The following is a 20,889-nucleotide window of genomic DNA, read 5'->3' as shown; positions in this document are numbered from 1 at the left end:
CTAAAAGTAACTATAGGGGCGTCTGGGTGGCGCAGTCGGTTAAGCATCCGACTTCAGCCAGGTCACGATCTCACGGTCCGGGAGTTCAAGCCCCGCGTCAGGCTCTGGGCTGATGGCTCAGAGCCTGGAGCCTGTTTCCAATTCTGTGTCTCCCTCTCTCTTTCTGCTCCTCCCCCGTTCATGCTCTGTCTCTCTCTGTCCCAAAAATAAATAAACATTGAAAAAAAAATTAAAAAAAAAAAAAAAAAATAAAAGTAACTATAACAGAATAAGTATCGTTGAGACAAAAAAGTCCATCACCAGATTATGGCAGTAGATATTCAGCAAAATGATATTCTTACTTAAAATGATTTTGTCTCTACTATAATTGTGAATATTAATATGCTGATAAAACTGCCAAGATATATTTGATGTAAAGGCGGTGATTAAATCTATGCTCTGTCAAAAGGTCAGCTTTTTAAAAATTTTACTTGTTAAGACGCAGTCACATTTTTTTCCCGTGGTTTTAATGAAGACAATATTGTAGAGAATGTAATATTGTGTTATATATATGCTAAAGATTGGTGAATAAAAACTGGTAATAGTTAATTTCTATTACTCACAGACTTGTTTTGTGATATCTGTATTTACTTACCAGAACCCCAATTTAAAATGTTGCTGTTGTATCTGATTGTTTTCCAAAAGGGCACTGGAAATTGCTTCCTCCAAGAGCAAAACATATTATCAACATATCAAGCATAAGATGAAGATATGCATCTCTGTTAAGTTCCTACGTGATGCTCTTGGTCTAGGAAGCATGCTTAGTACAACCAGTTCTATAATTTAGCTCTATGTGGTTGCAAAAAATCCCTGCCCATATCAGTGAAAATTTAAAGAGCTGCCAGAGAAGAGTAAAAATGTACTAGACTTGACATCAATTCCCCTTATTGGGATTAAGTTGGTTTGATCGCTCTAGCTATTTTGTTGTAAACATTTTTTTATAAGCCAGAAGAAACATTTTAGAGATACATATAAGCCATCCATTATGTTGTGGTTTGCAAATATCTTACATACTCACCCGAATATACATTTTATACAGTGTTAAAGTGATTTAAGATTTGTAGGCTTTACCAGATCACAAAAAGTACAGCATCTGCTTGGTAGGTTTCTTGAAGTTAGGTTTATGATATTACCATCTGTAATGTATCTTTTCATCTGAGTTTGTGCGCCATAAAATTTATGACCTAGATGAATATATTATGGGCAGCATTATTTCTATTCTTTATATTCTACAAAGAACCACAAAACACTGGAATGTTTTTCTCTAGAGTTCTATTTCTATTCTTGTATTCAAAAAATCTTCCCTGTTTATGTTCAAAATAAACAACTATATCGTTACTTCCTGTGTTTTACTTCAATTGCAGTATACTTGGAATATAGATGTACTTGGAAAAGTCAAGAGTACATCAAAACTACTACAAGAGTTGAAAATTACAGTTAATGTTTCAGAAGAAATCTGCTCACGTTTGCAGGTTCTTTATCTTTCCATTAAAAGATGAAAAAAAGCCATCCTAGCCATGCTTCACATTTAATCAGATTCTTCAATATTAATGCATAAAAGCTTTGGAATAAATCAGTCTCAACCAGGAACAGTTTGTGTTAGAAAAAACTAGAGTAAAAGCTAACATTCAATTTTCCATGTTCGGAATGTCTGAGAAAGCATTTTTTGACTATTAAAAAAGTTTATTTAACAAAAAAGTTCAATATGAAAATGCATGACCTGATTTTTATATTGTAGTAAAACAGGTGCTATGAAGGGGACACGTGGAAGCAGTTGGTTTCTTCTGGTGAACACACCCATTGTTTATACTCGTTCCAAGGCTTCTAACATGATGATACTATTTCCTCGAATTACCTTAAAAAAAAAAACAAAAAACAAAAAAACAGTTTATTTGACATACTGATGAAAGAATTTTCACAAAATTAATGGTTTTTCAGTATTAAAAATCAGTTGTGAGGCCTTTTTTCAAGACACAGGGTTATTATTACATAAATCTTAATTATGACAAGCTACTAAGCCCTTTGTAAAAAAGATGTACATTTTCTAGATTTAATAAGACTAACAAGTACTCTTGAGATGTCAAGTCCCCATGACTCATTTCATCTTCTAAACCGCAGTACTCAACATGTTCCTCTCGGTCCCAAGGAATCTGTTAAGTCAATAGGATAAATGTACAGAATATGTCAGTTTAGGGGTACAAGATTATTTAGGGAAGAAACCAGGATGGAAGTTGTGAAAAATATGCTTTATGAAGATGGCATTTAGTTGGGTCTCGAAAATGGGGTAGATTTTTGACAGAAGACCAGAAACTCTAGACAAAACCAAGATGAGAAAGTATAGGGGGATAAGGAAAGACTCTAATTTGAATGCAGTAAAAGGTTATGACAGGAAATGGGAAACAAAGACAGCCTGCACTCAAATCTTAGAAGACTTCAAACACCAATGTTAAGATACTTGGAGGACAACATAAAACCATGTAAGACAGTGAAGTTTCACAGTTGAGGGAATAACCACTGTTCTGGCAATAAAAGAATTGGAGCTTAGAGGCAGGAAGAGAAGTTATAAAGAGCACAGTGCTTAATCAGTAATCATTCTGCAAATGAAGATAAGGAAGGATATTTATGAGCATAGGTGAAATGGCCAGTAACAGTTCAAGAGAGTTAGAATACAAGGGGCAGAAAAATACGTCAAACTAGAAGGCAAGGGGACTTCGAAAATAAGGAGCCCCTGGTGGACTGTAGGTCACACTGCAATCACAGATCAGGTCCAGTAGAGCTGGCGAGGTGAAAAGACAGGAGGGGGATGAGAGGAAATACTAGAAATGGAAGCATTCTGATTAGGATTAAAAGTGGATCTATGCCTATAGGCAGCTGAAGTAAAAATAGCTGTAACTTGTTCTTTTCTCCCCTCATTCTATTTGCTTTATTTATCATATACATTGTTATGGTCTTCCTCGGGAAAATGTCATTTATTTAAAAAAAAAAAAAATTAAAAAAAAAATTTTTTTTTCAACGTTTATTTATTTTTGGGACAGAGAGAGACAGAGCATGAATGGGGGAGGGGCAGAGAGAGAGGGAGACACAGAATCGGAAACAGGCTCCAGGCTCTGAGCCATCAGCCCAGAGCCCGACGCGGGGCTCGAACTCACGGACCGTGAGATCGTGACCTGGCTGAAGTCGGACGCTTAACCGACTGCGCCACCCAGGCGCCCCTATTTTTAAAAAATTTTTAATGTTTACTTTTGAAAGAGAAAGAGAGCGAGCGTGAGTGGGGGAGGGGCAGAGAGCGAGGGAGACAGACTCTGAAGCAGGCTCCAGGCTCTGAGCTGTCAGCACAGAGCCTGATGCAGAGCTCGAACCCACAAACTGCGTGATCATGACCTGAGCCAAAGTCGGACACTTTGAGCCACCCAGGGGCTGTGAAAATGTCATTTCTATGAGGGCAGCTGCAGTATCCCCAGTGCCTAAAGCGGTAGCAGGCACAGAGAGGGCTCAGTAAGTCCCTGTTAAATAAACAAACTTGCGTGTGATTACTGCAGCTGACAGATCGGAAAGGAACAATGTCTTGGAGGTGGGAGTGTCTTGGAGCCTGGCAGATACAAACAGCAATGAGCATGATGAGAAGGTGGCAAAGAAGTAAAAAGCAGCATGAAAAAAAGAACAATGTCCTGAAAATAGGGACTGAAGGAGCCTATACACTTTTACTCTAAGTTAGGAATAAAAATCTAAACATGCTTATTTAGTTCTCAGAGTTTTAATTCCTGGGTTATTTGCAACAGATGGTGAATATCAGATCTCACTGATCAAAGCATGAAAAACTACTAGCTTTCTTTGCTCTCTGCTAAATGTGTCCATTTCTGCTGACCCCTTTCCCTAGAAGGGGAGGATGGCAGAGAAGTTATTTCATATAACTCAAACGTTCAGATCAGAGGCTTTTGGGGGCATTATTAAAAAACAAAATAACACTGTGTCACTCTCATCAACATTTTCTAAAATGGTAGGTATTGCACACTTCTTTGTCCTCTCACATAATACACGAAATAAGGCTAGCGAGTGGACACCTTTGTTATATAGTAATTCTCCTCTTTTCTCATTGTGTTTAGGCCTCATTCTCCAAATCAAACTGGAACCATCAGGTCTAGAATTCCATAGTGCTCCTTGTGTGCTTCAAGGCTAGTTTTTGCGAAGTGTTGCAAAGGCTTTTTGTCTCTTGAAAGGGCAGAGCTATCTACTAAAGAATACAAACCTAAAATGGAGCTATAGAACCACAAAGCTAGTAGGAACTCTTGAACTATGCAGCATCTTAATATAGAATTTTTACTACATTCTTAGGGGAACTCTAGGGATGGAGTGGAATCTTGAAGACAGAAGTGAGGCCACTGACAACTCTGGGGATATCTCAGAACAGGCTAGTTGAGACATCATTAGGTAATTATCCAGTTAACAGATACAGATTACCTCCCCTTCAGAACACACACATTTCTTTTAAGTTTATTTATTTATTTTGAGAGAGGGAGAGAAAGAGCACAAGTATGGGAGGGGCAGAGAGAAGGAAAGACAGAATCCCAAGCAGGCTCAGCTTTGTTAGCAGAGCCCAATGCGGGGCTCAAACCCACGAACTGTGAGATCATGACCTGAGCCGAAATCAAGAGTCGGACACTTAATTGACTGAGCCACACAAGTGCCCTGAACACACACTACTCTAAATATAATAGTATAAAGTCATTTCAATGGCCTCAGTGGGTCAATGACTTGAACAAGGGAATAACAAAGGCAATGTTTGGCTTTGCCAAACAACTTGTAAAAACAAAACTAACCTATTTGTTTCCCTTCTTTCAACCTCAGAAAAGCCATCCTTGCATTTTCTTTAGAATGTCTTTTTATTTTATTTATTTATTTAGTTATTTATTTATTTTTTCAACGTTTATTTATTTTTGGGACAGAGAGAGACAGAGCATGAACGGGCAAGGGGCAGAGAGAGAGGGAGACACAGAATCGGAAACAGGCTCCAGGCTCCGAGCCATCAGCCCAGAGCCCAATGCGGGGCTCGAACTCACGGACCGCAAGATCGTGACCTGGCTGAAGTCGGACGCTTAACCGACTGCGCCACCCAGGCGCCCCAGAATGTCTTTTTATTAAGGACAACTGATAGGTTATCATTATTTCACTTTCCAAGTGCTAATCAGCTGCAAGTATTGCCTACTAACACAAACATTTTTTTGGTCACACAACAAGCATCAGAGGTGGAAGAGCTGATTGCCTAACACAGTAAGTAGGTACTCATTATCTGAATGACTTCGAGATGGCACTGCTTTTAACCAATTTCTGTGTAACAATTAAGGCCATGAAAATTTAGGGGGAAGGGGTGCCTGGGTGGCTCAGTCGGTTAAGCGTACGACTTTGGCTCAGGTCATGATCTTGTAGTTTAGGAGTTCAAGCCCCGCGTCCGGGCTCTGTGCTAGCCTGGAGCCTGCTTTGGATTCTGTGTCTCCTCCTCTCTCTGCCCCTCCCATGCTCATGCTCTGTCTCTCAATAATAAATAAACGTTAAAAAAAAATTAAAAATTCAGGGGGAAAATTTTGAGACAGATGATCTAGGTTCGATTCCTTCTCTGATAAAATTCCAAGAAGTGTCACACAAATCTCTGAAACCTTGTCTTCCCAAATTAGAGCAGACTTTTAAAAAGTTTTATTTACTTATTTATTTGAGACAGAGATGGGGGGGGGGGCAGAGGGGCAGAGACAGAGGGAGAGAAAGTCCCAAGAAGACAGAGCAGAGACTGACTTGAGGCCTGGACTAACGAATCGTGAGATCATGACCTGAGCTGAAATCAAGAGTTAACCGATTGAGTCAGCCACGTGCCCCAGAACTGACTTTTAGACATCAAAGTCATTATTGAATCTTTTTTAACAAATCTGTTGAGATACGAACTAAAAATCAAAACTACCCTCTTAGAATCAATATTTCTGAATTTGTAAGAGGAAGGGCTAGAGAAAAATCTTGGGACTATTTAAGAACTGTTTTTAGAAGAAACTAGGTGCTAATGATTTGTCCACAGTTTTATTCATTTTCAATAGAAGTTCAAGGAAAATATACCTTAAAAGGAAGGTCAATTTGCATAAAACTTGGAGGGGGAGGGGAGTCTCCCCCGTCCCTATCTAGAGACTGACTCTAAGCTGTTTTTCCAGCCCTGACCATCATGTTTTTCAAATGGAAAAGCATTTGCAAGAAGCACTAACATACACTTTGGAAAGAGTGATTAAAAATTGTGAGGCATGGGCACTTGAGTGGTTCAGTTGGATAAGTGTCTGACCCTGATTTATGCAATGCAGAGCCTGCTTGGGTTTCTCTTTTCTCTCTCTTTCCCTCCCCCTCCCTCCCCTTTCTTCTCCCTCCCTCTCCCTCTCTCTCTGCCTCTTCCCTGCTCTGGTGTGCCCATACGTACTCTCAAAATAAATAAATAAATAAACTTAAAAAAAAAAAAAAAGGCAAGGCTAACAATTATGAACTTTTACCACCTTTTAGAGATCTTTATGTTCAGTAATTTGCTAAAGCAGAAGTTGTCCTTTTTAATTTACTTTTCCCAAGAAATCTGGGGCTTACCACTTACTGGGTATATTGTCCTGTGCTGGACAAAGAGTGGAGTTCAAAGTCTGGGTTTTGTTGACAAACATCAAAAACTTTCTCAGTAGCCATACCACCATGCCCTAATGAATATAGAAATGTTTACTCCTATAATTGTTTCTGGGTTTTTTCCTATTTTCTTTCATGTGAATGGCTGTCACTGTGATCATCCCTTGCAACTTTTACCTTGGCCACTTTAAAAAAAAAAAAAATCTTTTTTTTAAAACATTTATTCATTTTTGAGAGACATGAGTGTGAGTGAGGGAGGGCCAGAGGGAGCCACAGAATCCAAAGCAGGCTTCAGGCTCTGAACTGTCAGCAGAGTCCAATATGGGGCCTGAACTCACAGACCAGGAGATCATGACCTCAGACGCTTAGCCAACTGAACCAACCAGGTGCCCCTACCCTGAAGGCCACCTTTAAATTTGGGTGTGACAAGTCAGAAAATCTGGGTTTAATTATACATACAATTAAAATCAAAAAGTATGATTTGGCCTGGCAGATTTGGATCACATGGGCACTTGTTAGATAAAATCTTAAAAAACAAAAATGTAGATTCTATGTAACCTCTACACCCAACGTGGGGCACAAACTCACAACCCCGAGATCAAGAGTCACATGCTCTTCTGGCTAAGTCAGCCAGGCGCCCCAACAGAACATGCATTTTATAAGAAGATTTTCTGGGAATTCATAAGCATGTTAAAATTGACTATAACGAAGGACTGACTTTGGCCTCTATTATAAAGACTTTGCTAAAGCAAAGTCAAAAATGACTTCCTACTATTGTTTCAAATCCAAGAACTTCAGAGTGTTCTGCGTAAGATTCAGATCTAACCTACAAGAATGGAGATTACATCACAGCTGAATGACTGCCATATGTCCAACTAAATGGGAGATGGAAAGTTTAATCTTGCCTGTTATTTTCCTAATTCCATTTTACCCCAAGACTTTAATAGAAGGGAAATTAATCCTTATTCCAAGATAAATACAAAATCTCCAAGAGAAACCTTCTATCTTTACTTACCACCATTCCAATATTGTTCTGTTGCCCACTAGTTGCCATCTCCACACATTCATCTATCACAAGATTCATAAAGGGATCGAACCCCCGCAATATTCCTTGGACATGTCTGCCACCATTTAATTTCACTATAAAATGGGAAAAAGAAGTTTAATAAAACTGACCATTAAATATCAACTGTTCATTAAAAATTAAGTGGAATAAAACTCAGGTACCTGAGATATATAATCCATTGTCCTTATTATCTACCAAGCAGTGTGCTACACATTTCACGTTTAATTCCATGTTTAAACTTACCAAAAAAAAAAGGGGGGGGGGGGGCGCCTGGATGGCCCAGTCGGTTGTGTCTGACTTTGGCTCAGGTCGTGAGTTTAAGCCCCATGTCAGGCTCTGTGCTTACGGCTCAGAGCCTGGAGCTTGCTTCAGATTCTGTGTCTGACCAATCACACTTGGTCTCTCTCAAAAATAACAACAACAAACCCCCCCAAAAATCCAGGTACGGGAATGGGTGAAATAGATGATGGGGATTAAGGAGTGCACTTGCCATGATGAACACAGGATAATGCATGGAAGTGCTGAATCACTATACTGTACACCTGAAGCCAATATAACACTGTATGTTAACTATATTGGAATTAAAATAAAATTTTAAAGAAAAAAAAACTTATGAAAATCCTATCCAGTAGAATTATCATAACTTTTTATGAGGGAAATGAAGTATAGAGCTTCTTAAGAAACTGGTTCAAGGTTTTACAAGTACTGTGGGCTAGAAATGGAATTCAAAGGGAAGGCTGCTTGCCTTTGAAGCCCTGGTCTTAACTCCTATATACTTCAAGTACTGTACAGGTCAGATTTTTAGTCATAGTCCAAGTCCTTTGCTTTAAAGGAAAAAAGGTTGTTAAATTATCAAATATCACAAAATAGGAAAATCCCATTAATTTTGTCTAAGTGAGGGAGGGCTTCTAGGAAATAGTACTGTGCAATCTGTTAACCATCAGAAATTAGGGGGGTGCTTGGGTGGCTCAGACAGTTAAGTGTCTGACTCGATTTTGGCTCAGGTCATGATCTCACGGTTCATGGGATTGAGCCCCACAATGGGCTCTGCACTGACAGTGCGGAACCTGCTTGGGATTTTCTCTCTTCTTCTCTTTGCCACTCCCCTATGCACTCTCTCTCAAAATAAAAAGACAAACATTAAAAAAGATTAGATAACAGAATTGCTTGTGTAAGATTTCAATAAACCTGCTTAATTAATGGATGTGAATTAGAGGTCCTGTGTGCTGTAAATCTTTATAAAGTTGCTCCAAACATTATATTGCCAAGACAATGCAGAAAGCAACTAACTAAAAACGAAACAAAAGACCCCAAAAAAACTTACATGATAATTTCTTGTCCATAAATCTGAAAAAGCAAAAAGGGTAAAATTATATAAATGATTAAAAAAATTTAAGCATAAATAAGCACAAAAGTAGGTACAGTCAATATAATTTGTTAAAATTGGACAATAAAAATAATGAAATTTAAAATAGCAAAAACCTTGTACTGCTGTAAAGGAGACAGGAATAAAGGGGTACCTGATTTAGCACTTACACAGAGAAATAGAATTTAGGAAGGGGCAAGATAATAAAAATGGAATGGATTTAGATTATATTAATGTACATCAATTGAGTCTTTATCCTGATACGAATTACAAAAACTTTCTTGTTGTTCAATACTGACCTAATTTTTGATGACTGGACTTTACTATATTTAAAGATTTCAAAATTATTTTTGGGGCACCTGGGTGGCTCAGTGGGATGAGCGTGTCTGACTTTGGGTCAGGTCATGATCTCATCGTTTGTGAGTTCAAGCCCTGTATCAGGCTCATGGCTGTCAGCATGAAGCCTAAGCTTTGGATCCTCTGTTCCCCTTCCCGCTCAAAAATAAACATTAAAAAAAATTTTAAGTTTTAGAGCCCAACATGGGGCTCTAACTCACAACTCCAAGATCAGGTGTTGCATGCTCTACCAACTGAGCCAGTCTGGTGCCCCTTGATGACTGGATTTTATAGCCATAACAAAAACAAAGATGTGTTTAGATTTTGGTTATTAGCAAAACCAAAGCTGTGAGAAAACTAGAAGGTAATAAAAGTATATCCAAATCAATAGCTATTTTATATTTGAGACAATAAGGAGAGTTCTTTTATTTAATATTAAGCATCAATCTTAAGTGTTCAAGATATTCCTCAACACTTAAGTATTTTTTAGCAAAATAAATACATATCTTGAAGCTTTAAAAAAAATCTGGATTAAACAGGGAAATCCCATCTCAGCAGGATATTATGAGAATACTAAGCTATGTAGTCAAACCAGTTTTTCCCTCTTCCAGTTACAGGCTACAAAATATGAAATTTCATGCAATTTTAATGCAGAACATATCATGGGAGAATTTAAATATAAATAAGACAGGCCTGACAAAAGGTGTGAGAAGACACACAAATAAAAATATTTAGTATGGTAATTTTATTTTAATATGATATATACAATGCAACATAACACACAAGACTTAATCTTTATGATGACTATATGATGACTTTATGATGAGTTATATATTGTTATTACCACCACTGTATAGATGAGGAACTGAGTCTCAGAAAGGTTAAGTAAATTGCCCAAGGCCACAGAGCAGGTGAGACAGTTTAAGCAAATACAAATGGTTCATTTTGGCTGGAGAATAGGGCAAATATTAGTGTGTGTAATATTTGGTGCTTGGATTTTAGATGGAGGAGCTTGAATGCCAGGTCAAGAACTCTGGACTTTACCATGCACACAGTGATAAATTAGTAAAACAGAGTCCAGTCTTTGGCAAGACTACTGTGGCAGCAATTTTTAAGAGGTGGGAGGGAGAATTTGGTTAGGCCTTGGTATCTTGACCTCCACATTAACATCTGGGGCCAGATAATTCTTTGTTGAAGGATGTCCAGTGCATTGTACAATGTTGAATAACATCCCTGGCCTCTACTCACTAGATGCTTGCTGACAGAACCCGAATTCCTAGCCCCTAGTTAAGAACTACTGAGTTAGGCTAAACCAGGAGGAGGGCATAAAAGAATAAAAGATGGTATTTATGAGACGGTAAAGGAAAAAAAAAACTGAAGGTCATTTTTGAGGTAGGTCTCAAAGGACTTCACAACACATGAAATGTAGAGATGAGAAAAATATTAAAGCTAGTTTCATCCTCTGAAATTCTCAAATAGGAAATCTAACATTACACGTAGAGAACGACTCTTTTGTTAAAAAATAATCACCATTTTATCAGTTCTTGATAAATCCAGGATACCTGTAAGATTTTATCAGCTCATCAATAAAAGAGTAAGTTTCAGATTAGCGTTTTACAATAATTTTGATTTTTCTTAAAGTTAGGCTTATAATTTTTGCACAAATGGCTTTGATACAAATGTGCATTTAAATGTAAATATGACCTTTCAATTAAGTCTGACTTCTTTATGGAGCTGGAGCTATACAGAGGCCAGATGGCTTTCTCCCAAATTGATCCCTGAAACAATTTTGTATCTGTTGTGTTATCTAACTACTACCTGCAGAATTTTGGCATTACATGGTCTAAACAGAATAGAGACATACTTAGGAGGCATGGAACATGTTAAGTTCAGTCAGGCGTGTTTGAAGAGGTTAAAACTTTAAACTGCGTCTATCTTAAAAAAAATTTTTTTTTCCAACATTTATTTATTTTTGGGACAGAGAGAGACAGAGCATGAACGGGGGAGGGGCAGAGAGAGAGGGAGACACAGAATCGGAAACAGGCTCCAGACTCTGAGCCATCAGAGCCCGACGCGGGGCTCGAACTCACGGAGCGCGAGATCGTGACCTGGCTGAAGCCGGACGCTTAACCGACTGCGCCACCTAGGCGCCCCTAAACTGCGTCTATCTTAAATAGGAATATCCTGTTTGGAGTTGATTTTACTGGGTGCAGGAAAAAAACCCAAAACCCTAGTCTTCTCTGACAGGAAAAAAAAAAAAAAAAAAAAAAAAAAAAAACCAAACAAGGAAGGTTCTCACACAGCTGGTAACAGAGCCAGGTATCAAATGACATTCACATTTAACTTAAGCACAAGAAAGCAAAAGAAAGGAATAGGATTTCCAAATTAAAGCTCAAAGTTGAGGCATCTGAGTGGCCCAGTCGGTTATGCGTGGGACTCTTGATTTCTACTCAGGTCATGATCTCAGTCTCCTAAGATGAAGCCCAGCAGGCTCCTCGGTGCTGGAGTCTGCTTGAGAACCTTTCCCCCTCTGCCCCTCTCCTGCTTACAACTCTCTCAAACAAAACAAAACCTCAGAGACAGCTATAAACTAAAAAACTAAAGTGGCTTTATAGGGCATGCCTGGGTGGCTCAGTAAGCTAAGCATCCTACTCTTGGTTTCAGCTCAGGTCATGATTCTAGGGTTGGTGAGCTGGAGGCCCGCCTCTGACTCTAGGGAAGTGCAGAGCCTGCTAGGAGGGATTCTCTCCCTCTCTTTCTGCTCCCCACCCCCGTGCTCACTCTCTCAAAATAAACTTAAAAAAATTTGCTTTTGACTCCTCATACACTATTAAGCACGTCCATTCTGCCCATCTTAGTTCTTTATATATAAATTACTCTCCAGCCACCTTATCTAGAACTTAACGCTATTCAAGATGTTCAACAAAGAATGGCACCCCAGATCTCCAAGCAAAGGAGAAAGAGCGTGAGAGTGCGTTGGGAGACGTGGGCTCGGGAGATCTAGCTAGAGAGGCGAGAAGACAGTACAGAGGCGGCTTGCCCGTCAGTGATAACCAAACCATGCAGACCAAGCCTAAACGAGATGTCTGCGCGGGCTTCAGGCACAGGCGCGGGACGCTCCCAGGCTCTCCGCGGCCTCGGCCCGAATACGCACGCCAGGCACACTGGAGGAAATGGAGAAGGACCTAAGTAACTCGAAGCACGGAAAGAAGCTACTACTTAGACGCAGACCTCTCACATACTTACTTTTTCAACTCGGGAGGGTGAGCTTTGCTCATGATGCTTACTCGGCGAGCTCCAAGATGCCTCCAAACGGAATTCGTGGAGTCCTTCACGCTCCCGCGTTAGGCCCGGCGTTTTGCGTCTGACGTCACCAATCCCGTCAGCCAATCCATTGTTGGCGGATTTCACATTTTACCTCGCGATACTTACGGCTTAGGGGGAGGCCTTAACTCGCCTATCACGCTCGAGCTTTCGGTTGCGTCGCCAGCGATTGGCCAAGAAGGGGTGAGGGGTGGGGCCTCAAGTTCGCGTCTCAATTCCGTTTCCTCGTGTGTAAGATTGGCTTAATGGTTCAGTCTCTAGCTTTTAGGCGAAACCACTTAATCCCCTTCTTTGTGCATTGTTTCGGTTATCTTCTTCAATATACTAAGTGAATCTAGGTTCTGGAGGAGCAGGCCCTTAATTTCTTTGGCGTATATTCCTACATATTGTCATGGTAAGCCTAGGGTTCAGTAACATCAATTAAAGACCTCTGGACACCAGAGAAGTTGGGTGATTGGCCTCAGTTTCTAAGAACTTTAATCTATAGCGTGGAAGTGTATTCCCTGACAGTCCTGCAATTCTTGTAACAATGTCTCCAGAACCCCACTTAATGTACCTTGCTCCTATATAAAAAACATGAGTAATCTCTGAGACACTCTTGACTTAAAAATCAATTCAAATGTAAAAAGTGATCTCTGACTTGCTCCCAGTTAGGTTATCCAAAACAGAGGAATACACATTTATGGATAAATAAAATTGGGATTACATAAGACTTAGGCCAAAATAGTAAAGCTTTGGTGATTCTAAGTAGGGGAGGGGATGATTGTCCAAAATTCAATTCATTCCTAATTTTCAGGAATGGATCTATTTTAATACTAATGATAGTAAAGATTTAGTTAAACTCATCACATAGTTTGTATTCTTGGTACTCAAAATCCTAGACATTCCATTTTCTCAAGAGGGTTCCTTAACTACCCCTCTATCTCTTGCTGTTACTGTTAAGTTGAAGCTAGAGACCTGAAATGCATATCGAATTTCTTTTTTTAGCCTTATAGACAGTTTCTTTTTACATTAACGGACTTTAAGTCATAGTGCCTGTCCTCAAAGTTTCTCCCATTTACAATGAACCAGTTCTGCATTTGAACCATAACTCATAACAAATCTTCACCCTTCATGACATTTGAAGAAACTTATTTCACATTACAAGGAGAAGCATCCTAAGAAAGTTATATATTCATTGCCCAGATATATGTCAAGAAACACAGTAGTGGAGGAAAAACTAAACCTTATTTATTTTTTAAAACTGAACCACTAGGAAAATATATCACAGCCTTGAAACACCAAACACAGGCTATATTATCATTTTAAGTAATAAGATGGTAAAAAGACAATAAGGTCCTTATCAAAATGAAAAGGTGCTAGAGCTGGGGCAGGAACACTGCTTGCTGTAAAGGCCCCAGGCAAAAGTGGTATTTGGTAATAGAGGCAGGGTTTGCCCCTCTTTTGCTTTAAAGGAATCACAGCTCACCCCTGAGTTGATTACTTTTTCTCCTTTGACCTTCTTGTTGCCAAGAGATTGTCTCGATATGGCTCTGTTATTTCAGGGGGAGAGACAAGCAATGCTGAGTTTAGGATTTCATTCCATTCTGTTCTGTAAAAACCATGTTTTTCCATATCCAGTACTTAATATTTCTCTTAAGAAGGCAACAGTTCCTCCTTCAATGTTCATTCCTGGATACTGGTATATAGTGCAATCAACCCCCCCACTTCCCTTCAAGGGAGAGTATCACTGTAAGATTGTCCTGTCACTCTGCTGCAGACAGTCTCAGGGCCCATCATGGCAGCCAGTGAGACGGAAGGTCTCTCCATACCCAGCGTAACATCGCCTCTCATGTTTTTGCAGGGTCTTCCAGCTGAAAGACGTAATGCATCTTTCGAGAAATGCATATCCACATCTTCATTGGCAGAAACAGATATCCATAAGAACTGTTCAAAGTTCTTATCCAAACTACCTCTCCCAATGCCACATCTTAAATCAATTTCATGCCCTTGTATATAAAATAAAACCAAGCAAAACAAAGCTCAGAAACCTCTTTTCCCTTCTAAATTAGTGACCTCACGGACTTTGTTTTACAGCTTACGGAAAACGATTTAGTGACCCTTCTGGTGAACAGGAGGTTGGCAACAAACAGAAACACCTCTGCTCATACCACCAGATCACAGAAAGGTTACAGGAACCTGCCAGCCTGTTGGTACCTGTATGCTAAAGAGAATCTGGTACCTTGGAGGGCTCTGGCTTAGTACAAGGGAGATCCCTAGTGCCAGGACAAGCATGTGAAATTTAGGTATCAAAAACTCTCCTGTGCTATCTCCGACGCAAATTTTAGCACCACTTTTTTTTCATTTCACTTTCCAGGGTTGAAACATAAAGGAACCAGTGTCCAGAGGCAAGTGACACATGCCTCAAACTTGCTGCCATCCTTAATTTCTTCATAAACTTCATTTTAAAGACCAAAACTCCCATTTCTCTTTTTAAATAGATTCCCGCTGTCAGCCCAGATGGCCAGTTGCAAAGACTTCTATTTCCCAATGGACAAGAGAGACTCCTTCATCTTCTTGGTCATGGTCGGGATGAGGTGCATGTGGTCATCCACACACTTGGTCACACAACTCTCCAGCTGCCGCTTCACCTGAAGCTCTTTACTTCCCGCATCTATTGAATCTTTGGCTTTGTCATTGCAATGCATGGTGCACCGGGCCAGGCGGTCCTGTGGCAAGAAGGAAGATGGTAGAGAAGGCTGAAAGGCTGGCCTTCATTTACCAAGTGCATACCATGTGCTAGGCCCTCTGCTACATATTTTGGCTTGACAAATATAATCTTGATCAACTAAAGGGACACTATAGTGCAATTAACCAAGGTTATCCTGACTGAAATGGAGGGTAGCACAGGAGGGTCCAGACAAAGCATTACAAGACAGAATAAATTGTACAGAAGCCCCTCCCAGGAAATGAGAAGTACCCAGTGGCTACTGTTAGTCAGCTATAGTTAAGATTTACAAACATTTTGGGGTGCCAGGGTGGCTCAGTTGGTTAAGTGCCTGACTCTTGATTTTGGCTCAGGTCATAATCTCATGGTTGGTGAGATGGAGCCTCTAGTGGGTTCTGTGCTGACAGCTTGGAGCCTGCTTGGGATTCTCTCTCTCCCTCTCTCTCCTCCCCTCCCCTGCTTCGGTGCAATCTCTCTCAAAATAAACAGACATTAATAAAAAATTTAAAAAAAGACTTAGAAATATTTTGATTCTTTAATATCTGTCCTTGTAACAGAAAAACACTCAACAAGTATTTATTGAGTATTTACTATGTGCCAGGTACTCTTCTAATGCTGGTGACTATAGCAATGGGTAAACAGATAAAGTTCTTGCCCTCACTGAACTTATATTCCAGTGAGGGAAGATAGACAAAATAAGTGGAGGGTGGATATATGAATCTGGAGATCAGGAGTGAAGTTGGTCTAGAGATATGAATGAATGTAGGAGTTGTCAGGCTATATATGATATTTATAGCAGGTATTTATAGCTATGAGACTAGAGAACCAGATCCAAAAGAGAAAAGGTCCAAGGACAGCCCTAGGCACTCTCATGCTCACATGCTGGAGAGGGGAAAGGCAGGAAAGGAGGCCAAGAAAGGATGGGCAGGGAGACAGGTGGAAAACCAGAGAGAGGTGTCTTGGTGCCCAACTGAACAAACTATTTCAAGGAGGAGGGGAGTGATCACTGTGTCAGTGATGCAGACAGGTTGAGTAAGATGAGGGATGAGACACGACTACTGGATTTAGCTCCATAGAGGGGAGTGGCCAGAGCAGTTCTGGCAGAGTAAATCTAATCTAATTAGTAAATCTAAGAGTAAATCTAATTGTAGAGGACTAACAGAAGGAGAAAGTTACACAGCAATTCAACAGTCAAAATTTCAAAGAGCCTATCTACAAAATTAGCTGTAGTTCGGGACCTTGGATTAAGTTATTCCTCACAGTGTCAGTCATTTTGAAGAATTCTGTATAGCAGAATGTAAAAATTGTATACTAGATACAATTTTTCCCATGCAGACAGAATCTCAGGCTATGAAAAACTGGTTCAGAAGGGGGCTCTGCTTTTCCAACCTGCAGGAAAGTATAGTCATAGGAAGGGAATAAAATGAAGTTGTGGCTACCCTTTTCTCCAGAGACAGATACAGTGGATACCTTTTGCTTTTAGCGACCTCAGAAGGGCTTGTGAGGAAGGCATCAATGAGTCAGCAATACTAATGCTTGATATAAATGACTGCTCTTTAGTGACACAGGAGCTGCCCTTTGGGTATAGCAAACGGGGGGGGGGGGGGGTTCTGGGTGGGCGAATCCACAAAATGATGGCAGGATATTGCTCTAATCTGCACCTCTTTAAGACTAGCCTACTTCACTTTCCTGGGGATTGTACTATTTTAAGAATGAATTAATACATGTTTTAGAAAGCTTTATGCTATACACTATACGTATTATATCTTGTGTCTATGGGGGAAAAAGGCTTTTGATCATGAACTCCCTTTTACAACACTGTTTCTATGGGAAATACTTATAGCACTCAACCTCCAGGAGTTTTTCACAAATTTCAAACCCTGTGAAGACTGGCTGGCCACAGGACTGTTCAAATGTTAAAAGAACCAAGACATTAAAGCCAAACACTTGTCATCTCCTGCAAAAGAGCAATATCAAGGACCGGAGTCCTCTGTTTGGGCTTTCCTCACCTGGAACTTCTCCAGCTCAGTGGTCACCAGGGCCTGGGCTTGGGCCAGAGGTGCATGGCAGCGTTCAATGCACTGGTGCACCTGCTGCATGGACGCCTGGCTGTCTTCACAACAGTTGGCACTGCACCGGAACATGAGGCCCTGGGGAGGGTGGGCAGAGTGAAGTTAGGTAGGAAAGCCTCTGGGGCAGAGATAACCATGGAGTGCAACAGAGGAGCGCCTACATTTGCACCTCTCCTTCTAACAGACATCAACAACCTAAACCCACAAATGGGAAAATTATCCTCGAAGCCTAGCAGAGTGTTTCGTGGTCTTCTTGCTGCTAGCTCATTGGCACTTGTTGCACAGATGGCTACGTGGACGAAGAAGGTGGCGGTTGGTCAAGTTGGAAGCCAAGTTCTGAAAACCCGGTACCTATATCACAGGGTTCAGAGGTCAGTAACCTAGAAATCTACATTCCACCAGGGGGCCACTGATCCATTAATCAATGACTCCAGAGCACTACAAGAGAAACCCACAATTCAGTAAAGGAGGCAGGACTAACAGCCACATACATTTAGGGGATCAAAGCAGAAATGCATATAAACCAGAGCTGTGTGGAGCGACACAGAAGCAGGTATCACCTGGCCACGGAGGAGGCCAAGCGCTTCTGCCTTTCCGGTGTTTCACCTTGGCCGTGCCCTTTCTGGGCCTCGGCCTCGTCACCTGAGGAAGGGGCTGTTCCAGACAGACAAGCGGGGTAGGCAGAACGCTTCACCCTGGGAGCTTTCTAACCCTGGTCCAGGGTCTAACACCAGCTCCCTCGAGCTGGCCTGGGGCGGGCGGGCGGGCGGGGGAGGGGGGGGGGACGGCCCTGCGCGTGGTGAGGGATCACAGATTTCAACCTCTCGGCGGAAGCTCCAGGAGTTCTGAGACTAAGAGGTGCTTCTGAGGACGCCGCGGCGACCCCAGGGACACCCCGACTCGGGTCTGCGGGAAGGCGGGCAGCAGCGCGTCGCGGCTGCGGGAAGGGAACTGCGAACCGCTGGGACTCTCCGCCATGGCCCCCGCCCGCTACCTGCATCTTCCGGATATTCTCTCTCTCCAGACTCTTCACCATGGAGTCCACTGCCTCCTGCACCCGCAGCTGCTGCAGCTCCGCCATGGCGACCCCGCGCTACACCCACATGGACTCCGGCGCTCAGACCCGCCTCCTCGCCGCCTCTTCCAGGGTCACTGTCTTTCTTCCCGGCCCACGCCGCCGCCTGGCGTCGGAGAAGAGGAACTGCACTCCACCCGCCTGCAATCCCAGTGCAACCTCGACCGACCGCGGCTTGCGACCCCGCGCCTCTTGTGCGGTGCTGAGCCTGATCCCTAGCGGGTTCGTGGGAACGCTGGGGCTCCCTGTCTCCCTCCCCTCCCCGCTCCTCCCTCTTTCCCTGTCTTCCTTCGGAGTCTTAAAAAATATTTAATATAATTAACATCCAGATCAAAGCGCAAATTTTAGATGAACAGTTTGAGGAATTTTAACACACCTTGCACGGTCTAGTCAGTCTCCACCCTTTCTCCTCCTAACCACCACCCTGACCCCCAGGCAATTACTGATCTGGTTTCTGTTAGTACAGATGAATTTTATCTTTCTGGAATTTCATACACACACACACACACACACACACACACACACACACACACATATACACAGTTGACCTTTGGACAATGTGGGATTAATGTGGCATTAGGGATCCTGACCACCCGCCCCCCCCCCCCATGCCCATATAACTTTTGACTTTAAAACTAATAGCCTACTGTTGACCAGAAGCCTTACTGATAACATAAACAGTCAATTAACACATATTTTGAATATTAAATGTATTCTATGCTATATTATAGTAAAGTAAGCTAGAGAAAAGACAGTGTTGTTAGGAAAATCATAAGGAAGTGAAAATACATTTATAGTACTGTATTTACTGAAAAAATCCCTCTATAAGTGGACTGATGCAGTTCAAACCCATGTTTTTCAGGTGTCAGCTGTACATGTGTACCTCTTATACTGCTTTAGCTACTCCAAGTTTGATATATGGTATTTTTGTTCAAGCATTTTAAAAAATATTCCTACCCTCCCCCCCATTTTTTTTTTTGAGAGAGAGAGCATGTGAACAGGGAAGAGGGGCAGAGAGAGAGAAAAAGAGAGAGAGAGAGAGAGAGAGAGAGAGAGAGAGAGAGAGAGAGAGAATCCCAAGCAGGCTCCATGCTCAGCACAGATTGAGGCAGGACTGGATCCCACCATCCTGGGATCATGACCTGAGCTGAAATCAAGACCTGGCTGCTCAACTGACTGACCCACCCAGGCACCCCCTGACCCCTACTTTTTTTGTTCAAACATTTTCTAATTTCTACTTTGAATTCTTCTTTGATTTGGGGATTATTTAGAAATGTATCTCTTAATTTCCAAGCATATGGATTTTTTGGTAAAAATTTATTTTTAAATTTTATTTATTTAAGTAATCTCTACACCCCACATGGGGCCTGAACTCATGATCTGGAGATCAAATTACATGCTCCTCTAATGGAGCCACCCAGGTATTTTTAAGGTAACTTTTCCTGTCATTTGGAGAGGTGACTGTATTGTGGTTAGCAAACATGCTCTGTATATTTTCCATCTTTTGAAATTTGTTGAAACTTGCTTTATGGCATCAGAAAGACTTGTCTAACTGCATCCTTCCCCACACCATATGCTCCTCTGTCATGTATTCTCTTAGCATCCTGTACTTGTCTGTGACTACTGCTCACTTGTCCTGTGTTCATTTCTTAAACATTTTTTTAAACATTTATTTATTTTTGAGACAGAGAGAGACAAAGCATGAACAGGGGAGGGTCAGAGAGAGAGAGACACAGAATCCGAAACAGGCTCCAAGCTCTGAGCTGTCAGCACAGAGCCCGACGCGGGGCTTCAGCTCACAGGCCACGAGATCATGACCTGAGCCGAAGTCGGCCGCTTAACCAACTGAGCCACCCAGGCGCCCCCCTGTGTTCATTTCTTTTGCTAGATTAAGACCTCTAGGAGGACAGGGACCATGTTTATCAATGTTCTTCCTCAGTTCTTTGCTTAGTATCTGGTGCATACTAACCCCTTTGTAAAGGTTTGCCTAATGAATGAATACATTTATTTCATTATGGAAGTAATTAATGAAAAATATTTGGAAACCAGACAAAAGCAATAATAAACTAAAAACTTTAAGTCCGTAAATACTACCTCACTATTTTAAATGCCATTGTTGGCATTTTTCTTAAAGTTTTTGGATTAAACATGATAAACATAGATCAGCTGAAGGTAAGCAGGCTAGGGCTCATGTGGCAGCCCCATGACTTCAGTTCAGTTCTAGTTGCTCCATCATCTCCAAGGCCCACACCCTCACCCACATGGTCTTGA

The 20,889-nt window shown here is 41.3% G+C and overlaps 2 protein-coding genes across 2 annotated transcripts; both read right to left on the bottom strand.

The window, feature by feature from the left end:
- Nucleotides 1-1,548: 1,548 nt before the first annotated feature.
- On the bottom strand, nucleotides 1,549-12,817 carry SNRPG (small nuclear ribonucleoprotein polypeptide G). Its single transcript, XM_040458609.1, has 4 exons — nucleotides 12,687-12,817; nucleotides 9,063-9,085; nucleotides 7,688-7,812; nucleotides 1,549-1,894 (listed from the first exon to the last, which is right to left on the bottom strand). Exons 1-4 carry the CDS (start codon nucleotides 12,716-12,718, stop codon nucleotides 1,844-1,846), a joined length of 231 nt encoding a protein of 76 aa, XP_040314543.1. The 5' UTR covers nucleotides 12,719-12,817; the 3' UTR covers nucleotides 1,549-1,843.
- A 1,155-nt stretch (nucleotides 12,818-13,972) lies between these two features.
- On the bottom strand, nucleotides 13,973-18,688 carry FAM136A (family with sequence similarity 136 member A). Its single transcript, XM_040458608.1, has 3 exons — nucleotides 18,538-18,688; nucleotides 17,481-17,621; nucleotides 13,973-15,472 (listed from the first exon to the last, which is right to left on the bottom strand). Exons 1-3 carry the CDS (start codon nucleotides 18,622-18,624, stop codon nucleotides 15,284-15,286), a joined length of 417 nt encoding a protein of 138 aa, XP_040314542.1. The 5' UTR covers nucleotides 18,625-18,688; the 3' UTR covers nucleotides 13,973-15,283.
- Nucleotides 18,689-20,889: the final 2,201 nt, after the last annotated feature.

The sequence above is a fragment of the Herpailurus yagouaroundi genome, unplaced genomic scaffold, assembly GCF_014898765.1.
Source record: "Herpailurus yagouaroundi ecotype Mexico unplaced genomic scaffold, PumYag 221, whole genome shotgun sequence".
NCBI lineage: Eukaryota > Metazoa > Chordata > Mammalia > Carnivora > Felidae > Herpailurus > Herpailurus yagouaroundi.
Note: the sequence above shows the minus strand (reverse complement) of the source record. Positions and strands in the feature narration are given on the sequence as shown.